This window comes from Pseudophryne corroboree, chromosome 5 (assembly GCF_028390025.1).
Source record: "Pseudophryne corroboree isolate aPseCor3 chromosome 5, aPseCor3.hap2, whole genome shotgun sequence".
Classification (NCBI taxonomy): Eukaryota; Metazoa; Chordata; class Amphibia; order Anura; family Myobatrachidae; genus Pseudophryne; species Pseudophryne corroboree.
In genome coordinates this window covers 336,219,125-336,244,124 of record NC_086448.1, presented here as the reverse complement: position 1 = coordinate 336,244,124, position 25,000 = coordinate 336,219,125, and the positions used below count along the sequence as shown (strand labels likewise).

The 25,000-nt window shown below is 45.8% G+C and overlaps 1 protein-coding gene across 1 annotated transcript in view; it reads left to right on the top strand.

Annotated features, from left to right (window-relative positions):
• Nucleotides 1-25,000, top strand: part of AVL9 (AVL9 cell migration associated) — a 245,175-nt gene that overhangs the window by 114,914 nt on the left and 105,261 nt on the right. Inside the window, exon 5 of the mRNA XM_063922557.1 lies at nt 6,183-6,272. Within this exon, the coding sequence (XP_063778627.1) occupies nt 6,183-6,272 (90 nt within the window). The remainder of the gene's footprint in view (nt 1-6,182; nt 6,273-25,000) is intronic.

Sequence of the window (25,000 nt, the reverse complement as noted above, 5' to 3'; positions counted from 1 at the left end):
TCATTGTCACAGCGGCTTGTGCCTGTGTCCCAGCGTGTCCATCGCACACCGGAAGTACAGTGCTGCTTGAAAGTTTGTGAACCCTTCAGAATTTTCTATAATTCTGCTGCATTTTTTCCTAAAACTACCTCAGATTTTCACACACGCCCTGAAAGTGGATAAAGAGAGACCCAAATCAAACAAATGAGACAAAAAAGCAATAGACATGCTCCATTTTTTAAATAATAAAAATAATAATAATAATGTAATACACTTTGTCATTAACAAAACAGCAACGAGATGTCAACGAAATTTCAATATGAACATTCTGCTCGATAGGATAAACAGTTAACATACTTAATTTAAAAAAGATTAGCACTAAACCTGGTGGTCATTTAACAACCGGACAACTGTTGGGGAAAAAAACTATTTGACATGCACTTAGTGTGTGCACGAACACTCCTAAAACGTTTTAGGGATGGCAATCTTTCAAATACCAAACAATTTGGATAGCTTACATCAGCTAATATACATCTGGCTTTTCATAACACTCTTTTTGCATAAAAATCCTTCATACAGAGCAAGGACACCCCAATAATCTTACTAGCAGTTTTAACCACACGTTCAAGGGCATTTCGTTCAGATACAGTGCAATTCCCAAACCGCACTATGATACCGTAAGTCAGAACACTCTCTATAATACTACGATAAAACCTAACTAAGGTACTCATACTCAAACAGACAGCCCTACGTCTCCTTAAAAAGAAAAGGCGCTGCTGCTCCTTCTTAATCAAAAAAGTACAATTTAAGGACCAAGTTAGGTCATTTGCAATGTGCATACCCAAGAATTTAAAGTAAGCCACTTCCTCAATTGGCTTACCATCTAAAAATACCGAAAGGAACGGTCTATTGCTACCACGTCTAAAATCAATTACCATTTCCTTTGTTTTGGTTGTATTTAGAATCAGACAATTTTCTTTACTCCATTCCAATAAACGTAAGATTTCATATCTATAGGATACCTCATCATTTCCAACAGGCCAACAACCGCTGTGTCATCTGCAAATTTCACCACTTTAACAGAATCAGAAACTGAAAAACAATCCTACGTAAATAACAAATATAATAGCGGGCTCAAGACACACCCCTGTGGAACACCAGTTCCTATCCGAATTTCTCCAGACAGATTTACCTAACTTCACAACTTGAGGCCTATCTGTCAAAAAATGTAAAATCCAATTGCACGTAAACCCGTTTAAGCCTAAGTTAAAAAGCTTAAAAACCAAAGATGCCGGTACAATTGTATTAAACGCGGAACTAAAATCCACAAATAAAATTCTAACTCCTGTCCCCAAATTGAAAAGGATCAAAATTGGTGGAAAATTAAACAATATCACATATTTGTGATCTGTGAAATTGACACTGCACTGTGGGTTGTTGTGTGAATCTTGAGTCTGAGGGGTTAGCCCCTACTGGGACTCAACATGCTCAGACCAGTACTCTGCCTTGGATTGCCACCTTAGCAGGTGTCATGTCTGAATTGACTCATGAGTTGGCAGCTTCCTGTATGGATAGGGTGTCCGCAAGGGGGGAGGATCCAGTTCTGGGTCCTTGCCTTCTTCACAGTGGGTGAGCCAGCTTGGGCTCAGGTATTAGCTCGTTCTGTCGAGGGGTTGGTGTAGATAATGGATCATCATCCAGGTCTTCCAAAACACCTGCACAATGCCCTTCAAAGAAGATACTCCTGCTGACGATGAATCTGATGCATAACTCTCTTCCCATGAGGAGGAGGTAGAAGATTCCCTACAGCAGGACACAGGCACTCAAGGAGTAGAAGCAATCATCCTGGCAGGTCGTCAGGTATTGAAGATCTCGGACTCTGAGATAGGATACGTCACTATTTTGTAAGAAACAAAGACTGGCGGTTACCTTCCTCACTCCTCTCCTATTATATTAGCAGCAGTCTGCAGCTTGAAAACATCTGGACAAGATGTTCCAAATGTCCATTTTATTTCCCTTTACCCTTTCCCATCAGCTAATAGGGACAAATGGGAGACTCCTCCTCCTGTGGACTAGTCAGTCTCTCGTCTGTCAATGAAAACAACGTTGCCACTTCCGGAAACCGCAGCCTTAATAGAAGGTTCAGAGTGGAAGTTGGAGACAACCCTAAAGTCTATGGACACAGCAGCGGTAGTATTGAGCTTTGTTGGCTCTTTGGTAAACAAAGCTGTTGAAAAAAGTGCTGAACAGTTAGTCAAAGGCCTGCAGTCAGGTGATCCGTGGACTTACCTGATTCCTCTAGCAGAGCACATCTGGGAGTCAACTATCTAATTGGGAGATGCCTTAAGGGATTTTGGCCGATTGCTTTGAAGATCTCTGCTTCAGCGGTCGCTGCTTGCCGTGTCCTAATGCTGTGGGCCTGGCAGGCTGCCACAGAATCTAATCATGCTGTAGAGGCTCTTCCGTACACTGGGGATATCCTATTTGGTCTGAATCTTGACAAATGGATTTCTCCGGCAAGAGTGCCTTCAACTGCTGTTGTTCCGCATCGGTCCTACATAGGACCTTCCTTTCGATTTGTTTTAGACCCAAACCAGATTTCTGCTGCGGGTGCTCAAACGCATCAAGTGCAAGTCTGCCACCATCATCCTGGTGGCTCTGGATTTACCTCATCGGGCATGGTACTTGGATCTTTGGCTGCTTCTCACAAACTATAGCTGTGGCAGATGCCTCTTCGAGCAGATCTGTTTCAGCATGGTCCGGTCATGTACCCAATCTTACTGTTGTTGCATTTAACGGCATGGCTGTTGTGGCCGTAATCTTAAGATGCAAGAGTATCCCGAAAGTTGTGATTCCCACCGTGCCATGGGCTCAAGAACCAGTGACGTCCTCCCACTACCATCGCATTTGGAAATATTGGTGTGGTGAGAGGGTCGTGTGATCCCCACCACTTCTTTCTGGCTTCCCTGTCTGCTTCTCTTCCTACAAGCAGGGTTTGACACTGATATTCGATATTGGAGTCCCTGAAAATGCAGGTGTCTTACATTTTCTTTCAGCGCTGTTTAGCTCTAATATTGGAAATTTGGACCTTGCTCAGGGTGTCCTTTTAGTCCAGCCGCCCTTTATACCACCTACAGCTTTATGGGGATCTCAACCTGGTATTGAGTTTTCTCCAATCGGCCTTGTTTGAGCCTTTGGAAGAAGTGGACCTGTTGGCTTTGGCTTTAACTCTGAGGGTGCCAGAGCTTAGGATGCTCTCCTGTTGTTCCCCACATCTTCCACGATGATCATGCGGGGCTTACCACAAAGCTTGCCTTCTTGCTAAAGGTGGTCTCCGCCTTCAACATCAATAAGCCTCTGTGGTCCCTGTCTTGTCAGGCGACACTGTCTTCCCACTCATTGGACGTAGTTCGGGCTCTCTGCATTTATGTTGCCCGAGCAGCACTGTTGCACAAATCTGATTCTCTTTTTGTGCTTTATGATGCTTCTAGGTGTGGTTGGCCTGCTTCCAAGCAGATGATGGCCAGATGGATCAGTCTGTCTATTTGCCAGGCTTATGTAGCCGATGCTCGGCCTCAGCCTGTTTTCATCTCTGCGCACTCTACGCGCTCAGTGTGAACCTCTTGGGCTGGGCACAGAGGTGCTCCTGCATCGCAGCTCTGCTTTGCGGCGACTTGGTCTGTGGTGCATACTTGTGTGATTTCACAATTTTTACACCTTTGTGACCTCAGATTCGGGGTTTGGCCACAGAGTTTTGCAGGTTTCACATCACTCTACCAGGAGGGAAGCTTTGGGACAACGTTCCCAGTGTCTTAAACTCCAGAGTCCATCAGTAGATGGAGAGAGCAGGATTTTGGTACTTACCGATCAATCTATTTCTCTGATTCATAGGGCACACTGGACGCCAGTGCTGCATTACCTGCTATCGTTGTATTGTTCGTTGTCTGACTGCACATTGTTGTCTGCAGTGTGTTTTGGGTCCTTTGGCTGTCTTCTTGGGTCCTCCTCTGTTTTTTCTTCCTCTGTGTCTTGCTTTCGGTCTCCTTGGGCTTGGTTATATAAATTGGGGCTCATGGGGGCATAGAGGGGGAGGAGCCAGTTACACTTCAAATATATTTTAAAGTGCCAGGATTCATTTGTCTATACCAGTGTCTTAAGATCCAGTGTCCCCTATGAAATCGTAGAAATGGATTTATTGTTGAGTACCAGAATCCTGTTTTCTTTACTAACTTATGAGTTTCTTCAATCCCGTATCAAATAGTTACTGATTGGTATAGCTGATTCTGTATGCATTCATAGCCTTAGTAAAACATTATCTGACAAACCCTGCATTAAAAAAAAAAGCTGATCTTGTGATTAAAACAGGGTTGAATACAGTTGGTGTGCCTTCTTATATTGACTATAGAACTTAACAATTAGTGAATTAAAAATTGGTGAAAACAAAAAAATGCTTTCTGTTTTCATTGTTTCTAAATGAAGTCGTAACTTGAGAATGATAAAGTAACAAAAGAAGGTAAATTTTAGTTCTTTTACTGCTTTTACTTTTCCTTTGCAAAATCTATGACCTAATCCTGTACGATGTCGGATGTATGTGAGCTGGTGCCGCTGCTGCGTACATGCTATCCTACGTGCTGTGTACTCATACCCAACTTGCGCTATTGCTAGGCTGGATCATTTTGAGGATATGAGGGAGAGAATGGGGGAGGAAAGAGACAATTCGGTCGAAGAGAGAGAACATTGCAGAAGAGAGAATTTAACTCAGGGGAGGGGGGAGAGAAGAAACAAGGGAAGAGTGCGAGTGAAAGAGTGAATGGAGTGATAGAGAATTGTAATAGAGCATATAGGAGAAGAGAGACATGGGAGGTACCTGTAACGCCTGTCATATTTAGCAACCCAGCAAATGATGGTTCTAACATATTGGTACTATAGTCATAATGCATGGAGACTTTTTTTGCTCTGTTTTAATTGAAATATTAAAATTAATGTATTTAACACTTACCCACCAACCAAACATTGAGCACATTTTGTTCTCATTTATTAGACCACTAAAAGATCCGTATAATGTCATTAATAGCACATAACCCAATAAAATAAAACATATGTACTGTATATGGCTAAAATGTATGTCTTTTTAAAATAACGTCAGTAATAAATAGTGATTAAAGCCAGCCACAATAATGTATTGTTTAGCATTGCTGCTCATTTACTCTTCATAAGATGTTTCACTGGATGCGAGCTATAGAGAATGCTTTTTGAGCTTGCATTATTTAGCCCAGCCCTCCTTTTATAACGCACATACTGTAGCAGCTCCTGTTCCCAGAGCAGATCCACGCTGTAAAGCTTGGCAGTGTGTTCACAGTGTTTATCCGCTTGACAGATACACGGGGGGAAATCAACTGGGTGCGAGGTAAAAAAAACAACTTAACCTCGTGCCCAATTTTGGATTACTGTGTCCGTGGGTATGCACGCTCCCGATGCCTGCAGTATCCAATTAAAAAAAATAAAAATGGTTGCAGGTTTTCAGCACTGTGGCGCGCAAAAAAACCCCAAACATGATACTAGCCTGCCAGGAGGTCTCCGATAGTCTCATCGGCTCCCGGTGCTCTCCACTCCACACACCTCACATACCTTGTTGCAGAGAACCCGGCTTCTGGATGGAAGACCACGCTTCGAAAAGTGAGTAATAACTGACTAATTAAGGTGATTGGAAATTTCCAATTGCTTAATTAGTCCTTAGGGTGGGTGCCGCTGCTGTCCCAGAGCAAGTCCCAGTGATTTTTCTTAAAGACGCAGGTATTGCTATAAAAATCACTGTGTCCTATTTTCTGTCCCGCAATTGAATACCAAAACCGCACGGCTGCAGGAAAACCCTGCGACGCAGGTTTTCTTAAAATTTCCTGCCAGCAGTTGGATTCTCCCCACAGTGCTTATCCTGCCTGCTATGTGCAGGTGTACATAATGTAGAAGCTCTGTTTCCTAAAGAATACACGTGCCTGAACATACTCTACAGATTGAACTTTGTAACTGATACTTGCAATCCAAATTTCTAAGTGATTATAAATCTGTTTTACTTTAGCAGAGGATGTAATTAAAATAACTTTACAAAATTAGTTTTCATTGAAACAATTACATTAGTAATTCAAATAATTTATTTAATGCCTGCAAAACTGTCATAATGTTTAATATTGTTTTTTGCCTTTCAGCCCCTGTATGGATTACTGCAAGCAAAGCTTCAGTTAATTACTCACGCCTACTTTGAAGAGAAGGATTTTTCACAAATATCAATCCTTAAGGTATGTATGTACGTATGAGTGAAAAGTCCTGTTTTAGGGAGTATCTTTAATTCACTCCTGAAGTATCTTCCTAAACTTAAGTAAACCTGTGAATTGTTGTCACTGTGGGGGGAGTTCAGTTGTCAGTAGGAATTTAAAAAAATGCAGCAGCACCGGGTTTTTCCCGCAGCTGCTGGGTTTTGCTATTTAATTAGAGGACAGAAAATGGGACACTGTAATTTCTACAGGAATCGCTGCGTCCTTTTTATGTTGTTTTTTTTTTTTCCCTGGCACCTTCAGAGCAAGTCTGATTTATACCCCTTTTACTACACCAGCTAGTAACACGGGTTATTGCACGAGTGCGCATAACCCGTGTTGCTGGCTGGTGTAAAAGGGTCGAGTTGGAATAGTCCGGGAATAGTCCGGGTCGTGTGACCCCGGTATTCCAACTCGGGAAGTTTGAGTCCGGTGTAAAAGGGGGCTGACGCAGGTCGCAGCCGGGTAGCTCCCGTGTCAGGGTTTCTGGCTGCGACCTGCTTTCTTTGGTGTAAAAGCGGTAGTATTTTATTTTTTTCCCTGCAATCTGTAACTTTAGCTAAACTCAGCGGACTTGTTCTGGGACAACCTGGCAGTACCCCACCCACACTCCCAAGGACTAATTAAGCATTTGGAAGTTTCCAATTTGTTTATTTAGTCTGTTATTCCTCATCTTCTGAAGTGGTGTCTTATCCTCCAGCATTTGATTCCAGGTCTTCTGCAGCAGGGTGTGTGTGTATTTATGTACATGTGTATATATGTCCCCCACCCGGAGACAGCGGTTGGGAGAACTCCCAGCAGCCCCCTCCCCAATGTAAAGACCACCGGACAGGCGAGTACCTTTTTTTTTTTTTTTTTTTACAGCGCTGAAAACCCCATGCGATCAATTTTTTTAAAAATTGGATACCACGAGTATGGGGAACACGCATACCAAACGTAAACAAAAAATGGGTGCGAGGTACGTGAGCTTTTTTAACTCTCTAAACCTCTGCCCAATTTAATTTCCCCCCTTTGTGTCCAAAATTAAAATTTCACTAATTGCTATGATAGCAGTTTTAGTTTGGAAATAACTTTTCATTCGCATTAGATTTTGGTAAGTTACAGTATGTAGCATTAAGTGAAAGCATAGATTTTCTTCATTTCTCTAACGTCCTAAGTGGATGCTGGGGACTCCGTCAGGACCATGGGGTTTAGCGGCTCCGCAGGAGACAGGGCACAATAATAAAAGCTTTAGGATCAGGTGGTGTGCACTGGCTCCTCCCCCTATGACCCTCCTCCAAGCCTCAGTTAGTTAGATTTTTGTGCCCGGCCGAGAAGGGTGCAATCTAGGTGGCTCTCCTGAGCTGCTTAGAATAAAAGTTTAAGTTAGGTTTTTTATTTTCAGTGAGTCCTGCTGGCAACAGGCTCACTGCTACGAGGGACTTAGGGGAGAGAAGTAAACTCACCTGCGTGCAGGATGGATTTGCTTCTTAGGCTACTGGACACCATTAGCTCCAGAGGGAGTCGGAACACAGGTCTCACCCTGGGGTTCGTCCCGGAGCCGTGCCGCCGACCCCCCTTGCAGATGCCGAAGTTGAAGAGGTCCAGAGGTCCAGAAACAGGCGGCAGAAGACTTTCAGTCTTCATAAGGTAGCGCACAGCACTGCAGCTGTGCGCCATTGTTGTCAGCACACTTCATACCAGCGGTCACTGAGGGTGCAGGGCGCTGGGGGGGGCGCCCTGGGCAGCAATGTATTATACCTTTTTTATGGCTAAAATACATCACATATAGCCCTTGAGGCTATATGGATGTATTTAACCCCTGCCAGATCTCACAAACTCCGGGAGAAGAGCCCGCCGTTTTAGGGGGCGGGGCCTATTCTCCTCAGCACACGGCGCCATTTTCCTGCTCAGCTCTGCTGTGAGGAAGGCTCCCAGGCTCTCCCCTGCACTGCACTACAGAAACAGGGTTAAAACAGAGAGGGGGGGCACTTATTTGGCGATATGATTACATATGTGAAAATGCTATAAGGGAAAACACTTGTATAAGGGGTTGTCCCTGTATAATTATAGCGTTTTTGGTGTGTGCTGGCAAACTCTCCCTCTGTCTCCCCAAAGGGCTAGTGGGGTCCTGTCCTCTATCAGAGCATTCCCTGTGTGTGTGCTGTGTGTCGGTACGTGTGTGTCGACATGTAGGAGGACGATGTTGGTGAGGAGGCGGAGCAAATTGCCTGTATTGGTGATGTCACTCTCTAGGGAGTCGACACCGGAATGGATGGCTTATTTAGGAATTACGTGATAATGTCAACACGATGCAAGGTCGGTTGACGACATGAGACGGCCGGCAAACAAATTAGTACCTGTCCAGGCGTCTCAGACACCGTCAGGGGCTTGTAAAAACGCCCATTTACCTCAGTTGGTCGACACAGACACGGACACTGACTTCAGTGTCGACGGTGAAGAAACAAACGTATTTTCCTTTAGGGCCACACGTTACATGTTAAGGGCAATGAAGGAGGTGTTACATATTTCTGATACTACAAGTACCACAAATAAGGGTATTATGTAGGGTGGGAATAATCTACTTGTAGTTTTTCCTGAATCAGATAAATTAAAGTGTGTGATGATACGTGGGTTTCCTCCGATAGAAAATTATTGGAGGTATACCCTTTCCCGCCAGAAGTGAGGGCGAGTTGGGAAACACACCTTAGGGTGGATAAGGCGCTCACACGCTTATAAAAACAAGTGGCGTTACCGTCTCCAGATACGGCCGCCCTCAAAGAGCCAGCTGATAGGAAGCTGAAAAATATCCTAAAAAGTATATACACACATACTGGTGTTATACTACGACCAGCAATCGCCTCAGCCTGGATGTGCAGCGCTGGGGGGGCTTGGTCGGATTTCCTGACTGAAAATATTGATACCCTTGACAGGAACAATATTTTATTGACTATAGAGCATTTTAAGGATGCATTTCTATATATGCGAGATGCGCAGAGGGATATTTGCATTCTGGCATCAAGAGTAGATGTGATGTCCATATCTGCCAGACGATGTTTATAGACATGACAGTGGTCAGGTGATGCAGATTCCAGACGGCACATGGAAGTATTGCCGTATAAAGGGGCGGTCCATCGGACCTGGTGGCCATGGCAACAGCTGGAAAATCCACTTTTGTTACCCCAAGTCACATCTCAGCAGAAAAGGACACAGTCTTTTCAGTCTCAGTCCTTTCGTCCCCATAAAGGCAGGCGGGCAAAAGGCCAGTCATATCTGCCCAGGGTTAGAGGAAAGGGAAGAAGACTGCAGCAGGCAGCCCATTCCCAGGAACAGAAGTCCTCCACAGCTTCTGCCAAGTCCGCAGCATGACGCTGGGGCCATACAAGCGGACTCGGGTGCGGTGGGGGGTCATCTCAAGAGTTTCAGCACGCAGTGGGCTCACTCGCAAGTGGACTCCTGGATCCTACACGTAGTATCCCAGGTGTACATTGGAAATTCGAGACGTCTTCCCCTCACAAGTTCCTGAAGTCTGCTTTACCAACGTCTCCCTCCGACAGGGAGGCAGTATTGGGAAAAAATTCACAGGCTGTATTCCCAGCAGGTGATAATCAAAGTACCCCTCCTACAACAAGGGAAGGGGTATTATTCCACACTACATTGTGGTACTGAAGCCAAACGGCTCGGTGAGATCTAAAAGATTTGAACAATTACATACAAGGGTTCAAATCAAGATGGAGTCACTCAGAGCAGTGATAGCGAACCAGGACGATATGGTGTCACTGGATATCAGGGACGCTTACCTACATGTCCAAATTTTGCCCTTCTCACCAAGGGTATCTCAGGTTCGTGGTACAGAACTGTCACTATCAGTTCAGACGCTGCCGTTTGGATTGTCCACGGCACCCCGGGTCTTTACCATGGTAATGGCCGAAATGATGATTCTTCCTAAAAGAAATATGGACGCTTTCCTGATAAGGGCAAGGTCCAGAGAACAGTTGGCGGTCGGAGTAGCACTATCTCAAGTAGTTCTACGACAGCACGAGTGGATTCTAAATATTCCAAAATCGCAGCTTTTTCCGACGACACGTCTAATGTTCCTAGGAATGATTCTGGACACAGTCCAGAAAAGGATGTTTTCTCCCGGAGAAGAAGGCCAGGGAGTTATCCGAGCTAGTCAGGAACCTCCTAAAACCAGGAAAAGTATCAGTGCATCATTGCACAAGGGTCCTGTGAAAAATGGTGGTTTCTTACAAAGCGATCCCATTCGGTAGATTTCACGCAAGAACCTTTCAGTGGAATCTGCTGGGAAAATGGTCCGGATCGCATCTTCAGATGCATCAGCGGATAACCCTGTCTCCAAGGACAAGGGTGTTTTCTTCTGCGGTGGCTGCAGAGTGCTCATCTATGAAAGGGCCGCAGATTCGACATTCAGGACTGGGTCCTGGTGACCACGGATGCCAGCCTGAGTGGCTGGGGAGCAGTCACACAAGGAAAACATTTCCAGGGAGTGTGATCAAGTCTGGAGACTTCTCTCCACATAAATATACTGGAGCTAAGGGCAATTTACAAGGCTCTAAGCTTAGCAAGACCTCTGCTTCAAGGTCAGCCGGTATTGATCCAGTGGGACAACATCACGGCAGTCGCCCACGTAAACAGACAGGGCGGCACATGAAGCAGGAGGGAAATGGCAGAAACTGCAAGGATTCTTCGCTGGGCGAAAAATCATGTGATAACACTCTCAGCAGTGTTAATTCCGGGAGTGGAAAACTGGGAAGCAGACTTCCTCAGCAGGCATAACCTCCACCCGGGAGAGTGGGGACTTCAGCGGGAAGTCTTCCACATGATTGTAAACCGTTGGGAAAAACCAAAGGTGGACATGATGGCGTCCCGCCTGAACAAAAAACTAGACCAATATTGCGCCAGGTCAAGGGACCCTCAGGCAATAGCGGTGGACGCTCTGGTAACACTGTGGGTGTACCAGTCAGGGTATGTGTTCCCTCCTATGCATCTCATACCAAAAGTACTGAGAATCATAAGAAGGAGATGAGTAAGAACGATACTCGTGGTTCCGGATGGGTCAAGAAGGACTTGGTACCCGGAACTTCAAGAGATGCTCACGGAAGAACCGTGGCCTCTACCTCTAAGAAAGGACCTGCTCCAGCAGGGACCCTGTCTGTTCCAAGATTTACCGCGGCTGCGTTTGACGGCATGGCGGTTGAACGCCGGATCCTGAAGGAAAAAGGCATTCCGGATGAAGTCATCCCTACCCTGATCAAAGCCAGGAAGGATGTAACCGTACAGCATTATCACCGTATTTGGCGTAAATATGTTGCGTGGTGCGAGGCCAGGAAGGCCTCTACAGAGGAATTCCAACTGGGTCGTTCCTACATTTCCTGAAAACAGGACTGTCTATGGGCCTAAAATTAGGGTCCATTAAGGTTCAAATTTCGACCCTGTCGAATTTCTTCCAGAAAGAACTGGCTTCAGTGCCTGAAGTTCAGACGTTTGTAAAAAGGGTACTGCATATACAGCCTCCTTTTGTGCCCCCAGTGGCACCTTGGGATCTCAATGTTGTTTTGAGTTTCCTAAAGTCACATTGGTTTGATCCACTCACCACTGTGGAATTAAAATATTTCACATGGAAGGTGAAGATTCTATTAGCCCTGGCTTCAGCCAGGCGTGTGTCAGAATGGGCGGCTTTATCATATAAAAGCCCTTACTTAATTTTTCATTCTGACAGGGCAGAATTGAGGACTCGTCCTCAATTTCTCCTTAAGGTGTTTTCTGTTTTTCACATGAACCAACCTATTGTGGTACCTGCGGCTACTAGGGACTTGGAGGACTCCAAGTTACTTGACGTTGTCAGGGCCCTGAAAATATGTTTCCAGGACGACTGGAGTCAGAAAATCTGACTCGCTGTTTAGCCTGTATGCACCCAACAAGATGGGTGTTCCTGCTTCTAAGCAGACGATTGCTCGCTGGATTTGTAGTACAATTCAGCTTGCACATTCTGTGGCAGGCTTGCCACAGCCAAAATCAGTAAAAGCCCATTCCACAAGGAAGTGGGCTCATCTTGGGCGGCTGCCCGAGGGGTCTCGGCTTTACAACTTTGCCGAGCTGCTACTTGGTCAGGGGCACACCCTGACTGAGGAGGACCTGGAGTTCTCTCTTTCGGTGCTGCAGAGTCATCCGCACTCTCCCGCCCGTTTGGGAGCTTTGGTATAATCCCCATGGTCCTGACGGAGTCCCCAGCATCCACTTAGGACGTTAGAGAAAATAAGAATTTACTTACCGATAATTCTATTTCTCGTAGTCCGTAGTGGATGCTGGGCGCCCATCCCAAGTGCGGATTGTCTGCAATACTTGTACATAGTTATTGTTACAAAAATCGGGTTATTCTTGTTGTGAGCCATCTTTTCAGAGGCTCCTTCGTTGTTATCATACTGTTAACTGGGTTCAGATCACAGGTTGTACGGTGTGATTGGTGTGGCTGGTATGAGTCTTACCCGGGATTCAATATCCTTCCTTATTATGCACGCTCGTCCGGGCACAGTATCCTAACTGAGGCTTGGAGGAGGGTCATAGGGGGAGGAGCCAGTGCACACCACCTGATCCTAAAGCTTTTATTATTGTGCCCTGTCTCCTGCGGAGCCGCTAAACCCCATGGTCCTGACGGAGTCCCCAGCATCCACTACGGACTACGAGAAATAGAATTATCGGTAAGTAAATTCTTATTTTCTCTTACGTCCTAGAGGATGCTGGGGACTCCGTAAGGACCATGGGGTATAGACTGCCTCCGCAGGAGACATGGGCACTCTAAAGACTTTAGATGGGTGTGCACTGGCTCCTCCCTCTATGCCCCTCCTCCAGACCTCAGTTAGATCCTGTGCCCAGAGGAGACTGGATGCACTGCAGGGGAGCTCTACTGAGTTTCTCTGAAAATACTTTTTGTTAGGTTTTTTATTTTCAGGGAGCACTGCTGGCAACAGGCTCCCTGCATCGTGGGACTGAGGGGAGAGAAGCAGACCTACTTAACTGATAGGCTCTGCTTCTTAGGCTACTGAACACCATTAGCTCCAGAGGGTCGGAACACAGGTGTCGTCCTCGCTGTTCGTCCCGGAGCCGCGCCACCGTCCTCCTCACAGAGCCGGAAGATAGAAGCCGGGTGAGTATAAGAAGAAAGAAGACTTTACAGGTGGCAGAAGACTTCAGATCTTCACTGAGGTACCGCGCAGCGGTAACGCTGCGCGCCATTGCTCCCACACATACACACACACAGAAGGCACTGTACGGGTGCAGGGCACAGGGGGGGCGCCGTGGGCAGCAATATTAACATCAAGGGACACTGGCTAATATATTAGATACTGCGGAGGCAGTATATTGAAAACCCCCCCGCCAGTGTAAAGAATTTGAGCGGGACCGAAGCCCGCCGTTGAGGGGGCGGAGCTTGATCCTCCAGCACTAACCAGCGCCATTTTTCTCCACAGCAAGCTGCAGAGAAGCTTCTCCCCGGACTCTCCCCTGCTGAGCAAGTACAGAGGGCAAAAAAGAGGGGGGGGGACACATTTAATTGGCGCAGTGAGTGTATTATTTATTCTATAGAAGAGCGCTGTATAGTCTGGGATTTTACTCCAGTGGCGCTGGATGTGTGCTGGCATACTCTCTCTCTGTCTCTCCAAAGGGCCTTATTGGGGGGCTGTTCCCATAATTGTATATCCCAGTGTGTGTGGGAGTGTCAGTACGTGTGTGTCGGCATGTCTGAAGCGGAAGGCTCGTCTAAGGAGGAGGTAGAGCAGATGATTGTGATGTCGGCGACGCCGACACCCGATTGGTTGGATATGTGGAATGTTTTAAATGCAAATGTGTCTTTATTACATAAAAGATTGGACAAAGCAGAGTCCAGAGAAAAAGCAGGGAGTCGATCCATGGCTTTGACTCTGTCACAAGGCCCTTCGGGCTCTCATAAACGTCCCCTGTCCCAGGTAGCAGACTCTGATACCGACACGGATTCTGACTCCAGTGTCGACTACGATGATGCGAAGTTACACCCAAGGGTGGCCAAAAGTATTCATTATATGATTATTGCAATAAAAGATGTTTTGCATATCACAGAGGACCGCTCGGTGCCTGACACGAGGGTATGCATATTTAAGGAGAAGAAACCTGAGGTAACCTTTCCCCCATCTCATGAGCTGAACGCTTTATTTGAAAAAGCTTTCGAAACTCTGGACAAGAAACTGCAGATTCCCAAGAGAATTCTTATGGCTTATCCTTTCCCCGCACAGGACAGGTTACGGTGGGAATCCTCGCCCATGGTGGACAAGGCTTTGACGCGCTTGTCCAAAAAGGTGGCGCTACCGTCTCCAGACACTGCAGCCCTCAAGGATCCCGCTGATCGCAGACAGGAGACTACCTTAAAATCAATTTATACACATACGGGTGCCTTGCTCAGACCGGCAGTAGCGTCGGCATGGGTATGTAGCGCAATAGCAGCATGGGCAGATAACTTGTCATCTAACATTGACACCCTAGATAAGGATAGCATTTTATTGACCTTGGGTCATATTAAAGACGCAGCGTTATATATGAGAGACGCTGCGAGAGACGTTGGGCTATTGGGTTCAAGAGCCAATGCCATGGCAATTTCTGCTAGGCGAGCCCTGTGGACCCGCCAATGGACGGGTGATGCTGATTCAAAGAGACATATGGAAACTTCGCTTTACAAGGGTGAAGTTTTATTTGGGGAGGGCCTCGCGGACCTGGTTTCCACAGCTACCGCGGGTAAATCTTTTTTGCCTTATGTTCCCCCACAGCAAAAGTAAACACCTCAATATCAGATGCAGTCCTTTCGGTCGCATAAGTCCAGAAGAGGTCGGGGCTCGTCCTTCCTCGCCAGAGGTAAGGGTAGAGGGAAAAGAATGCCTGCTACGGCTAGTTCCCAGGAACAGAAGTCCTCCCCGGCTTCTACAAAATCCACCGCATGACGCTGGGGCTCCACTGCGGGAGTCCGCGCCGGTGGGGGCACGCCTTCGACTCTTCAGCCAGGTCTGGGTTCTGTCAGATTTGATCCTTGGGCGGTAGAAATTGTATCCCAAGGCTACAAACTGGAATTCGAAGAAGTGCCTCCTCGACGATTTTTCAAGTCTGCTTTGCCAGCTTCTCCCCCAGAGAGGGAAATAGTTTTAGCTGCAATACAAAAGCTGTGTCGACAGCAGGTGATTATCAAGGTTCCCCTAATACAACAGGGGAAAGGGTACTATTCAACCCTATTTGTGGTCCCGAAACCGGATGACTCGGTCAGACCCATTCTGAATCTATAATCCCTAAACCTTTATCTAAAGAGGTTCAAATTCAAGATGGAATCTCTCCGGGCAGTGATTTCCAGCCTGGAAGGGGGGGGGGATTTTATGGTATCGCTAGACATAAAGGATGCATACCTTCATATCCCCATTTATCCTCCTCATCAGGCGTAACTGAGATTCGCTGTACAGGACTATCATTACCAGTTTTAGACGTTGCTGTTTGGGCTGTCCACGGCCCCGAGGATTTTCACCAAGGTGATGGCGGAAATGATGGTGCTCCTACGCAGGCAAGGAGTCACAATTATCCCATACTTGGACGATCTCCTGATAAACGCGAGATCGAGAGATCAGTTGCTGAAAAGCGTGTCACTCTCCCTGATAGTGCTGCAGCAACATGGCTGGATCCTAAATCTGCCAAAGTCGCAGTTGATTCCAACGACTCGGCTATCATTTTAGGCATGATTCTGGACACGGAAAAGAAGAGGGTTTTTCTTCCAACGGAAAAAGCCCAGGAACCCAGAGCATGGTCATGGACCTGTTAAAGCCAAAAAGAGTGTCAGTTCATCAATGCACTCGAGTACTGGGAAAGATGGTGGCGGCCTACGCGGCCATCCTATTCGGCAGGTTCCATGCGAGGACATTTCAGTGGGACCTTCTGGACAAGTGGTCGGTGTCCCATCTACAAATACATCAGAAAATAAGCCTGTCCACCAGGGCCAGGGTGTCTCTCCTGTGGTGGCTGCAGAGTGCTCACCTTCTAGAGGGTCGCAGGTTCGGCATTCAAGACTGGGTTCTGGAAACCACGGACGCGAGCTTCTGAGGATGGGGAGCAGTCACACAAGGAAGAAATTTTCAGGGACTGTGGTCAAGCCAGGAGGCTTGTCTGCACATCAACGTGCTGGAATTAAGGGCCATATACAACGGCCTACGACAAGCGGAGACTCTTCTTCGCGACCTACCTGTTCTGATTCAATCGGACAACGTCACAGCAGTGGCTCATGTAAACCGCCAAGGCGGGACAAGGAGCAGAGTGGCAATGGCGGATGCCGCCAGGATTCTTCGCTGGGCGAAAAATCACGTAAGCGCGCTGTCAGCAGTCTTCATTCCGGGAGTGGACAACTGGGAAGCAGACTTCCTCTGCAGACACTATCTCCATCCAGGAGAGTGGGGTCTGCATCAAGAAGTTTTTGCAGAGATAACAAGTCGTTGGGGGCTTCCTCAAATAGACATGATGGCGTCACGCCTCAACAAGAAACTTCGGAGGTTTTGTTCCAGGTCAAGGGACCCTCAGGCTGTAGCGGTAGACGCCCTGGTGACACCGTGGGTGTTTCCGTCGGTCTATGTCTTCCCTCCTCTTCCACTCATCTCAAAAATACTGAGAATCATAAGACGAAAAAGAGTCCAGACAATACTCATTGTTCCGGATTGGCCTCGAAGGGCCTGGTATTCAGATCTTCAGGAGATGCTCACAAAAGATCCGTGGCCTCTTCCTCCCAGGGAGGACCTGTTGCAGCAGGGGCCCTGCGTGTTCCAAGACTTACCGCGGTTACGTTTGACGGCATGGCGGTTGAACGCCAAATCCTAGCTCTGATAAAAGCTAGGAAGGAGGTGACGGCGAAACATTATCACCGTATCTGGAGGAAATATGTATCTTGGTGTGAAGCAAAGAATGTTCCTACGGAAGATTTCCACCTCGGCCGTTTCCTCCACTTTCTGCAGACAGGAGTGGATATGGGCCTAAAGTTGGGCTCCATTATTAAGGTGCAGATTTCGGCCCTGTCAATATTCTTTCAGAAGGAATTGGCTTCTCTCCCAGAAGTCCAGACTTTTGTAAAGGGAGTGCTGCACATCCAGCCTCCTTTTGTGCCCCCAGTGGCGCCATGGGACCTTAACGTGGTGTTACAGTGGCTTAAGTCACACTGGTTTGAACCTCTTCAAACAGTTGAGTTAAAATTTCTCACTTGGAAAGTGGTCATGTTGTTAGCCTTGGTATCTGCGAGGCGGGTGTCCGAATTGGCGGCTTTGTCTCACAAAAGCCCCTATCTGATTTTCCATGTGACTAGAGCAGAGTTGAGGACTCGTCCTCAATTTCTGCCTAAGGTGGTTTCATCGTTTCATATGAACCAACCTATTGTGGTGCCTGTGGCTACGGGTGACTTGGAGGATTCCAAGTTTATTGATGTAGTCAGGGCCTTAAAAGTTTATGTAGCCAGGACGGCTCGGGTTAGGAAAACAGAGGCACTGTTTGTCCTGTATGCAGCCAACAAGGTTGGTGCTCTTGCTTCTAAGCAGACTATTGCCCGCTGGATCTGTAACACGATTCAGCAGGCTCATTCTACGGCTGGATTGCCGTTACCAAATTCGGTAAAGGCCCATTCCATTAGGAAGGTGGGCTCTTCTTGGGCGGCTGCCCGAGGTGTCTCAGCATTACAACTTTGCCCAGCAGCTACTTGGTCGGGTTCAAACACTTTTGCTAAATTCTATATGTTTGATACCTTGGCTGATGAGGACCTCATGTTTGCTCAATCGGTGCTGCAGAGTCATCCGCACTCTCCCGCCCGGTCTGGAGCTTTGGTATAATCCCCATGGTCCTTACGGAGTCCCCAGCATCCTCTAGGATGTAAGAGAAAATAAGATTTTAAACCTACCGGTAAATCTTTTTCTCCCAGTCCGTAGAGGATGCTGGGCGCCCATCCCAGTGCGGACTAAATTCTGCAAGGCTTGTATATAGTTATTGCTTACATAAGGGTTATGTTACAGTTTGATCAGTCTCTGGCTGATGCTGTTTTGTTTCATACTGTTAACTGGTTAGTATATTCCATGTTGTACGGTGTGGATGGTGTGGGCTGGTATGTATCTTGCCCTTAGATTAACAAAAATCCTTTCCTCGTACTGTCCGTCTCCTCTGGGCACAGTTCTTTAACTGAGGTCTGGAGGAGGGCCATAGAGGAAGGAGCCAGTGCACACCCATCTAAAGTCTTTATAGTGCCCATGTCCCCTGCGGAGACCGTCTATACCCCATGGTCCTTACGGAGTCCCCAGCATCCTCTACGGACTAGGAGAAATAGATTTACCGGTAGGTTTAAAATCTTATTTATTTATTTTTTAACTTCTGTAGTATATAATATTTTATTGTGATGTGTCTTCATATCCTTTTGAACGTAAGCAACTATTTTATATCCGAAGTCCTAAATATATATACGGATAGGTTCTCTTGCTCACCAACCCTTTCCCCAAGCATTTTAAAGTAGCGAATGACATTGATTTGTCCGTTAACATATTACGTAAGCAGCTGATCTCCCAGAAAAACTCCTGCATTGAACTTTCCCGTCTGTTTCAGCTATTAACATTTAACCATAGGTGATATTGTGCCATTAAAAGCGACCGATTAAAAATGCTGTACAGGTTTTTTTATGACAGCAGACATTTGGGAGCTTTTGGACTGAAATGTCTTTTGTATTATGTTCATTTTATAAAATTATTTTTTTGTAGTTTATTACTAGTTTATTATTATGTAAGTGTATAGTCAGGTGACATGTATGCATAAATTAAAAAAATGGAAAGAATCCCAAATTATTTAGGAGAGTATTTGTTTTTTTGTGTTAAGACCATTTGGGACTCTAGGCTGCACACAGCAATGCCCTTTAATATTCTAATGTACTTAGAATTATGCTGTACATAATACCTGGATCACACAAGTAGCAGAAAATAGAGTCTGGCAATTTATTCTGACAGATTACATAAGGAGTGGGGCTCTTATGCACAGAAATAAATATTAGTCTCCCCGAGCTATTTGCATAGTTGCACTGCATTGATCACTGAGATTATCTCTTGCAGGCATTAAAGGGGGGTACTCACGGAGCGATCCCAGCCTAAAATCTAAGCAATCTGACTAGATTGCTTAGATTTTAAGCATGACCTCTCCGTGTGTACCATCCACAGCGATAGCGTTGCGCAGCCCCGCGCATCGCTATTGCTGGTGCTAGATTGGCCTGCATGTAGTGTTCTGTATGTATATGTGTGTGTGTGTGTATGTATGTATGTATGTATATGTATGTATGTATGTATGTATGTGTATGTATATGTATATATATATATATATATATATATATATATATATATATATACACAAATAGTAATATGCAGCACTCCTGGCGTCTTGAGAAATCAATCATATAATGCACTTTCGTTTGGCAACGTTTCAGTGCCGTTTATTGTGGCACTTTCGTCAGGTTTAACCAATAAACGGCACTGAAACGTTGCCAAACGAAAGTGCATTATATGATTGATTTCTCAAGACGCCAGGAGTGCTGCATATTACTATTTGTGTATCTACTCTTCCCTGCATGCGGGCACCCGCCGCAGATGAGCAGCATTAAGTGAGAGCCGGACACTGTACAAATTGTGTATGTATATGTATATGTATATATATATATATATATATCAGGTCCATAAATATTGGGACATCAACACAATTCTCATATTTTGGGCTCTATACACCACCACAATGGATATGAAATGAAACAAACAAGATGTGCTTTAACGGCAGACTTTCCGCTTTAATTTGAGGGTATTTACATCCAAATCAGGTGAACGGTGTAGGAATTACAACGGTTTCTATATGTGCCTCCCACTATTTAAGGGACCAAAAGTAATGGGCCCATCGACTCAAAAGCTATTTCACGGACAGGAGTGGGCTATTCCCTCGTTATTTCATCATCAATTAAGCAGGTAAAAGGTCTGGAGTAGATTCCAGGTGTGACATTTGCATTTGGAATCTGTTTCTGTCGACTCTCAATATGAGATCCAAAGAGCTGCCACTATCAGTGAAGCAAGCCATCATTGGGCTGAAAAATCAAAACAAACCCATCAGAGAGAGAGCAAAAACATTAGGTGTGGCCAAATCAACTGTTTGGAACATTCTTAAAAAGATAGAACGCACCGGAGTGCTCAGCAACACCAAAAGACCTGGAAGACTACGGAAAACAACTGTGGTGGATGACAGAAGAATTATTTCCATGGTGAAGAAAAACCCCTTCACAACAGTTGCCCAGATCAAGAACACTCTACAGGAGGTAGGTGTATATGTGTGAAAGTCAACAATCAAAAGAAGACTTCACAAGAGTGAATATAGAGGGTTCACCACAAGATGTAAACCATCGGTGAGCCACAAAAATAGGAAGTCCAGATTAGAGTTTGCCAAACAACATCTAAAAAAGCCTTTACAGTTCTGGAACAACATCCTATGGACAGATGAGACAAAGATCTACTTATACCAGAGTGGTGAGAAGCGTATGGAGAAGGAAAGGAACTGCTCATGATCCAAAACATACCACCGCATCGTGAAGCATGGTGGTGGTAGTGTCATGATGTGGGCATGTATGGCTGCCAATGGAACTGGTTCCCTTGTATTTATTGATAATGTGACTGCTGACAAAAGCAGCAGGATGAATTCTGAATTGTTTCGGGCAATATTATCTGCTCATATTCAGTCAAATGCTTCAGAATTCATTGGACGGCGCTTCACAGTGCAGATGGACAATGATCCGAAACATACTGCGAAAGCAACCAAAGAGTTTTTTAAGGCAAATAAGTGGAATGTTATGCAATGGCCAAGTCAGTCACCTGACCTGAATCTGATTGAGCATGCATTTCACTTGCTGAAGACAAAACTGAAGGGAAAATGCCCCAAGAACAAGCAGCAACTGTAGACATTTGCAGTAGAGGCCTGGCAGAGCATCACCAGGGATGAAATCCAGCGTCTGGTGATGTCTATGCGTTCCAGACTCCAGGCTGTAATTGACTGCAAAGGATTTGCAACAAAGTATTAAAAAGTGAAAGTTTGATTTAGGATTGTTTAGTTTGTCCCAATACTTTTGGTACCTTAAAAAGTGGGAGGCACACATACAAACCGTTGTAATTCCTACACCGTTCACCTGATTTGGATGTAAATACCCTCAAATTAAAGCCGAAAGTCTGCAGTTAAAGCACATCTTGTTTGTTTCATTTCAAATCCATTGTGGTGGTGTATAGAGCCCAAAATCTGAGAATATTAATATTTTTTATAGAATATATATAAGGTGATTCATCGTGCCCTACGGGCGCTCTTCACACTGCCGTAAGGGGCTTAGCCCCCTTAACCCTTGTTGCACGTCCTTGTGGCGTGCAGTATTTGTATTATATGGAGTATTAACTCCAATCATAATTGTGTGAGTGGTTAAATATTGCACGGACAAAGGGCGTGCGATGGTTAAGGGGTCGTAGCACTTTGCAACAGCGTGAACAGCGCATGCAGGGCCTGATAATTCACCTAGTAAGTGCTGTGTTTGGGGGAGGGTCTGGTGCGGGACTGCTGCGGATGGGGGAGGGGCTGGTGCCTCGGGTGGGGGAGGGGTGGGTGCTTGGGTGCCATGGGTGGGGGTCCAGAGCCTCCACGGGTGGGAGTCCGAAGCCACTGCTTGTGCAGGGGTGCCACGGGTAGTTGAGGGGCGAGTAGGGGAGGGGCGGGGGTGCTGATGGTTGGGGAGGGGGTCGGGAGCCACCGCGAGTGGTGGAGGGGGGGGGCGTGGGGGTGCTGCAGATGGGTCCCGGAGGTACTGCAAGTGGGGGAGGGGCGGGTAATGCTTCTATTTCTCCTACTGGAAGCAGCTAAGCTGTTGTTCTCCCTTTGGCAGTGGCTCTCCAGAGACTCGCACAGCAGCCAAGCAGCAGGTCACTATTGTTAGTGCCGGTGTTCCAACATGCCGCATTACTGGAAGAAGATGCACTCAATAAACTACAGCTCCCAGCAGGCCTTAACACCGGAATACTTAGGCGCTAAGGGCTGCTGAGAGGTGTAGTTTATTTAGTGCATCTACTTCCCTGTATTGTGGCGCGTTGGGACACCAGCATTAACAATGACTGGCTGGCAGAACTGACTGACTCTCTGAATCAATGTAAAAGGTGAGAGTGCTGTACAGTGTCAGTGACACTGCACACCGATTGCACTGCACAGCACAGCACCGTCACCTTTTACATTGATTCAGCGTCCAGACATTACCCTCCGCGATATCACCCACTCTATCCGTTACATTAGCCATCTCTTGGCTTCCAGGCCGGAAGCCCAGGTGCTGTGTTGCGGAGTCCAGGCCTCTGGGGATCCGGGCACTCCTGTAACATCACGCGCAGAGGAGGCTTCGGGGCTCAGAGAGTATGCAGCGCAGGGAGGGCTATGAAAGCCTTCCGCTGCACCGCTTTCAAACACATCTATGCCATGGCCGCAGCAGCTTTTGTTCCACCTGCGCCGCGGCTAGGGAGTGGGTATTGTTGATGCCGAAGGGGGCAGGCGGACTGGCAGCAGGACATAGGACGCTGCAGTAAAAGGATTTTTCCCCCCTCTATCTACAGCGCAGAGACTTGCTGCAAATGCAGTGGCATATCCTCCAACTGTACCTTTTCGGCAGGTACAGTACCTTTTTTTTATGGTATGCACTGATTTTTGGCTCTCCAAACTTCCATTGAAAGTATAGGAAAAGGGGCGTGTCACGCCACTGTAACCGTGGCCACGCCTCATTTTCGTTTGTGTAAATTGTTGGAAGGTATGTTGCTGCAGATGCAGTGGGCCTGTTTTGGGGTGTGGACCTGGAGCTGCATCTCCATCAGCCCCATTGTTAATCCTGCTCTGGGAACACTGTTGGAGGGCGTTTCTCACCCAATCAGCTGTGGACTGGGTGTGATAGACCTGCTGCTAACCCAATGAGAGCTCCTAGCCACGCCCAGCATTATCCACACAGTCACAGAGTGACAGATCTGGGCTATTAATTTATATATATATATATATATATATATATACATATATATATACATACATATATATATATATATATATATATATATATATACACAAAGAACTGGTCCGGCACTCACAATCGTATATAGCTGAAGGTGAATGTGCTCCGGTGCCCTCCCTCCGGACTGGGGGTCCGTACATATACGATGTGTGTCCTGAAGACGGGGTCCCGTGCCCCGAAACGTTGATAAAGCACCCGCTTGCTTCACATCATTATGGTCTCCCGAGTGCCGCCTTATTTGTGATTTATTTATATATATATATATATATATATATATATATATATATATATATATATATATACACAAAACAGATACTCTCCCTTTTGCGCTATTAAACAGAAAGTGAGAAAGGATTGGGTAAAGGCTGCCAAATTCCACTAAGTCCCTTGTTAGGAGGGACTAAAAAGATACAAATATGTGCCAGTAGAGGAATGTGCGCACTTGGGTTGTTTTTCCACCCAATATTCAATGGGGAAAAACAGCAGTCTCCCTAAGATATTTACTCCTAATTCGTGAGCATAAAACCACATTTAACATGTTCCATGTAAAATTTATTACAACATAAAAGCAATGATACAAAACGGTATAGTATCTCTTCTTGCAGATAACACCATATAGTACAGAGGACCAGTTGAAATAACTTTGATAGATTCCTCCTTCTCCTTTGACAATTCGGAGATTTGATGTTTATGAACAAATAACCCGACGCGTTTCGTCTTACTCTAAGACTTCATCAGGGGTATGTCTCTAGTGCTTGATAAATACTGTTAGTGCATCAATGAAATGGCAATTACGTATTCTGGATACTTGAAAAAACCACACACCGGTGGGGTACACAGGTGAAAGTTAGATTAAGCCCTGCTTCTGCATCCGGCCACTGCTCAGACCAACCCGGAAGTGACGGCAGTCCCTATGGTAACAATCAATATTGGAAGAGTTATGGGGGAAAGAAACCGATTTAGCGGTAATGTTGTTCCCACAAGTAAATTCAAGGAATTAAAATCAAAACAAAATCACGCTGAGTGCACCAGTGTTCACCATTGGTCCAGCTTTGAATAGTGACAGGCTCTCCTGAACAGCAGTGTATACTGCTGGGTATGTACCTGTTGTGATTTTACCTGTCTTGAAAAAGGCTCAGATGGAGCCGAAACGTCGACATAATCTGCTGACATGCTGTTGACCGTCTCTATGTGAGACATACCTGTGAGTGGTAATACATTTTTTCATCAATTAAGGAAGTGGTGAGTGCCTGTATTCTCTTTGGATATATATATATATATATATATATATATATATATATATATATATATATATATATTGCTCAAAAAAATAAAGGGAACACTAAAATAACACATCCTAGATCTGAATGAATGAAATATTCTTATTAAATACTTTGTTCTTTACATAGTTGAATGTGCTGACAACAAAATCACACAAAAATTATCAATGGAAATCAAATTTATTAACCCATGGAGGTCTGGATTTGGAGTCACACTCAAAATTAAAGTGGAAAAACACACTGCAGGCTGATCCAACTTTGATGTAATGTCCTTAAAGCAAGTCAAAATGAGGCTCAGTAGTGTGTGTGGCCCCCACGTGCCT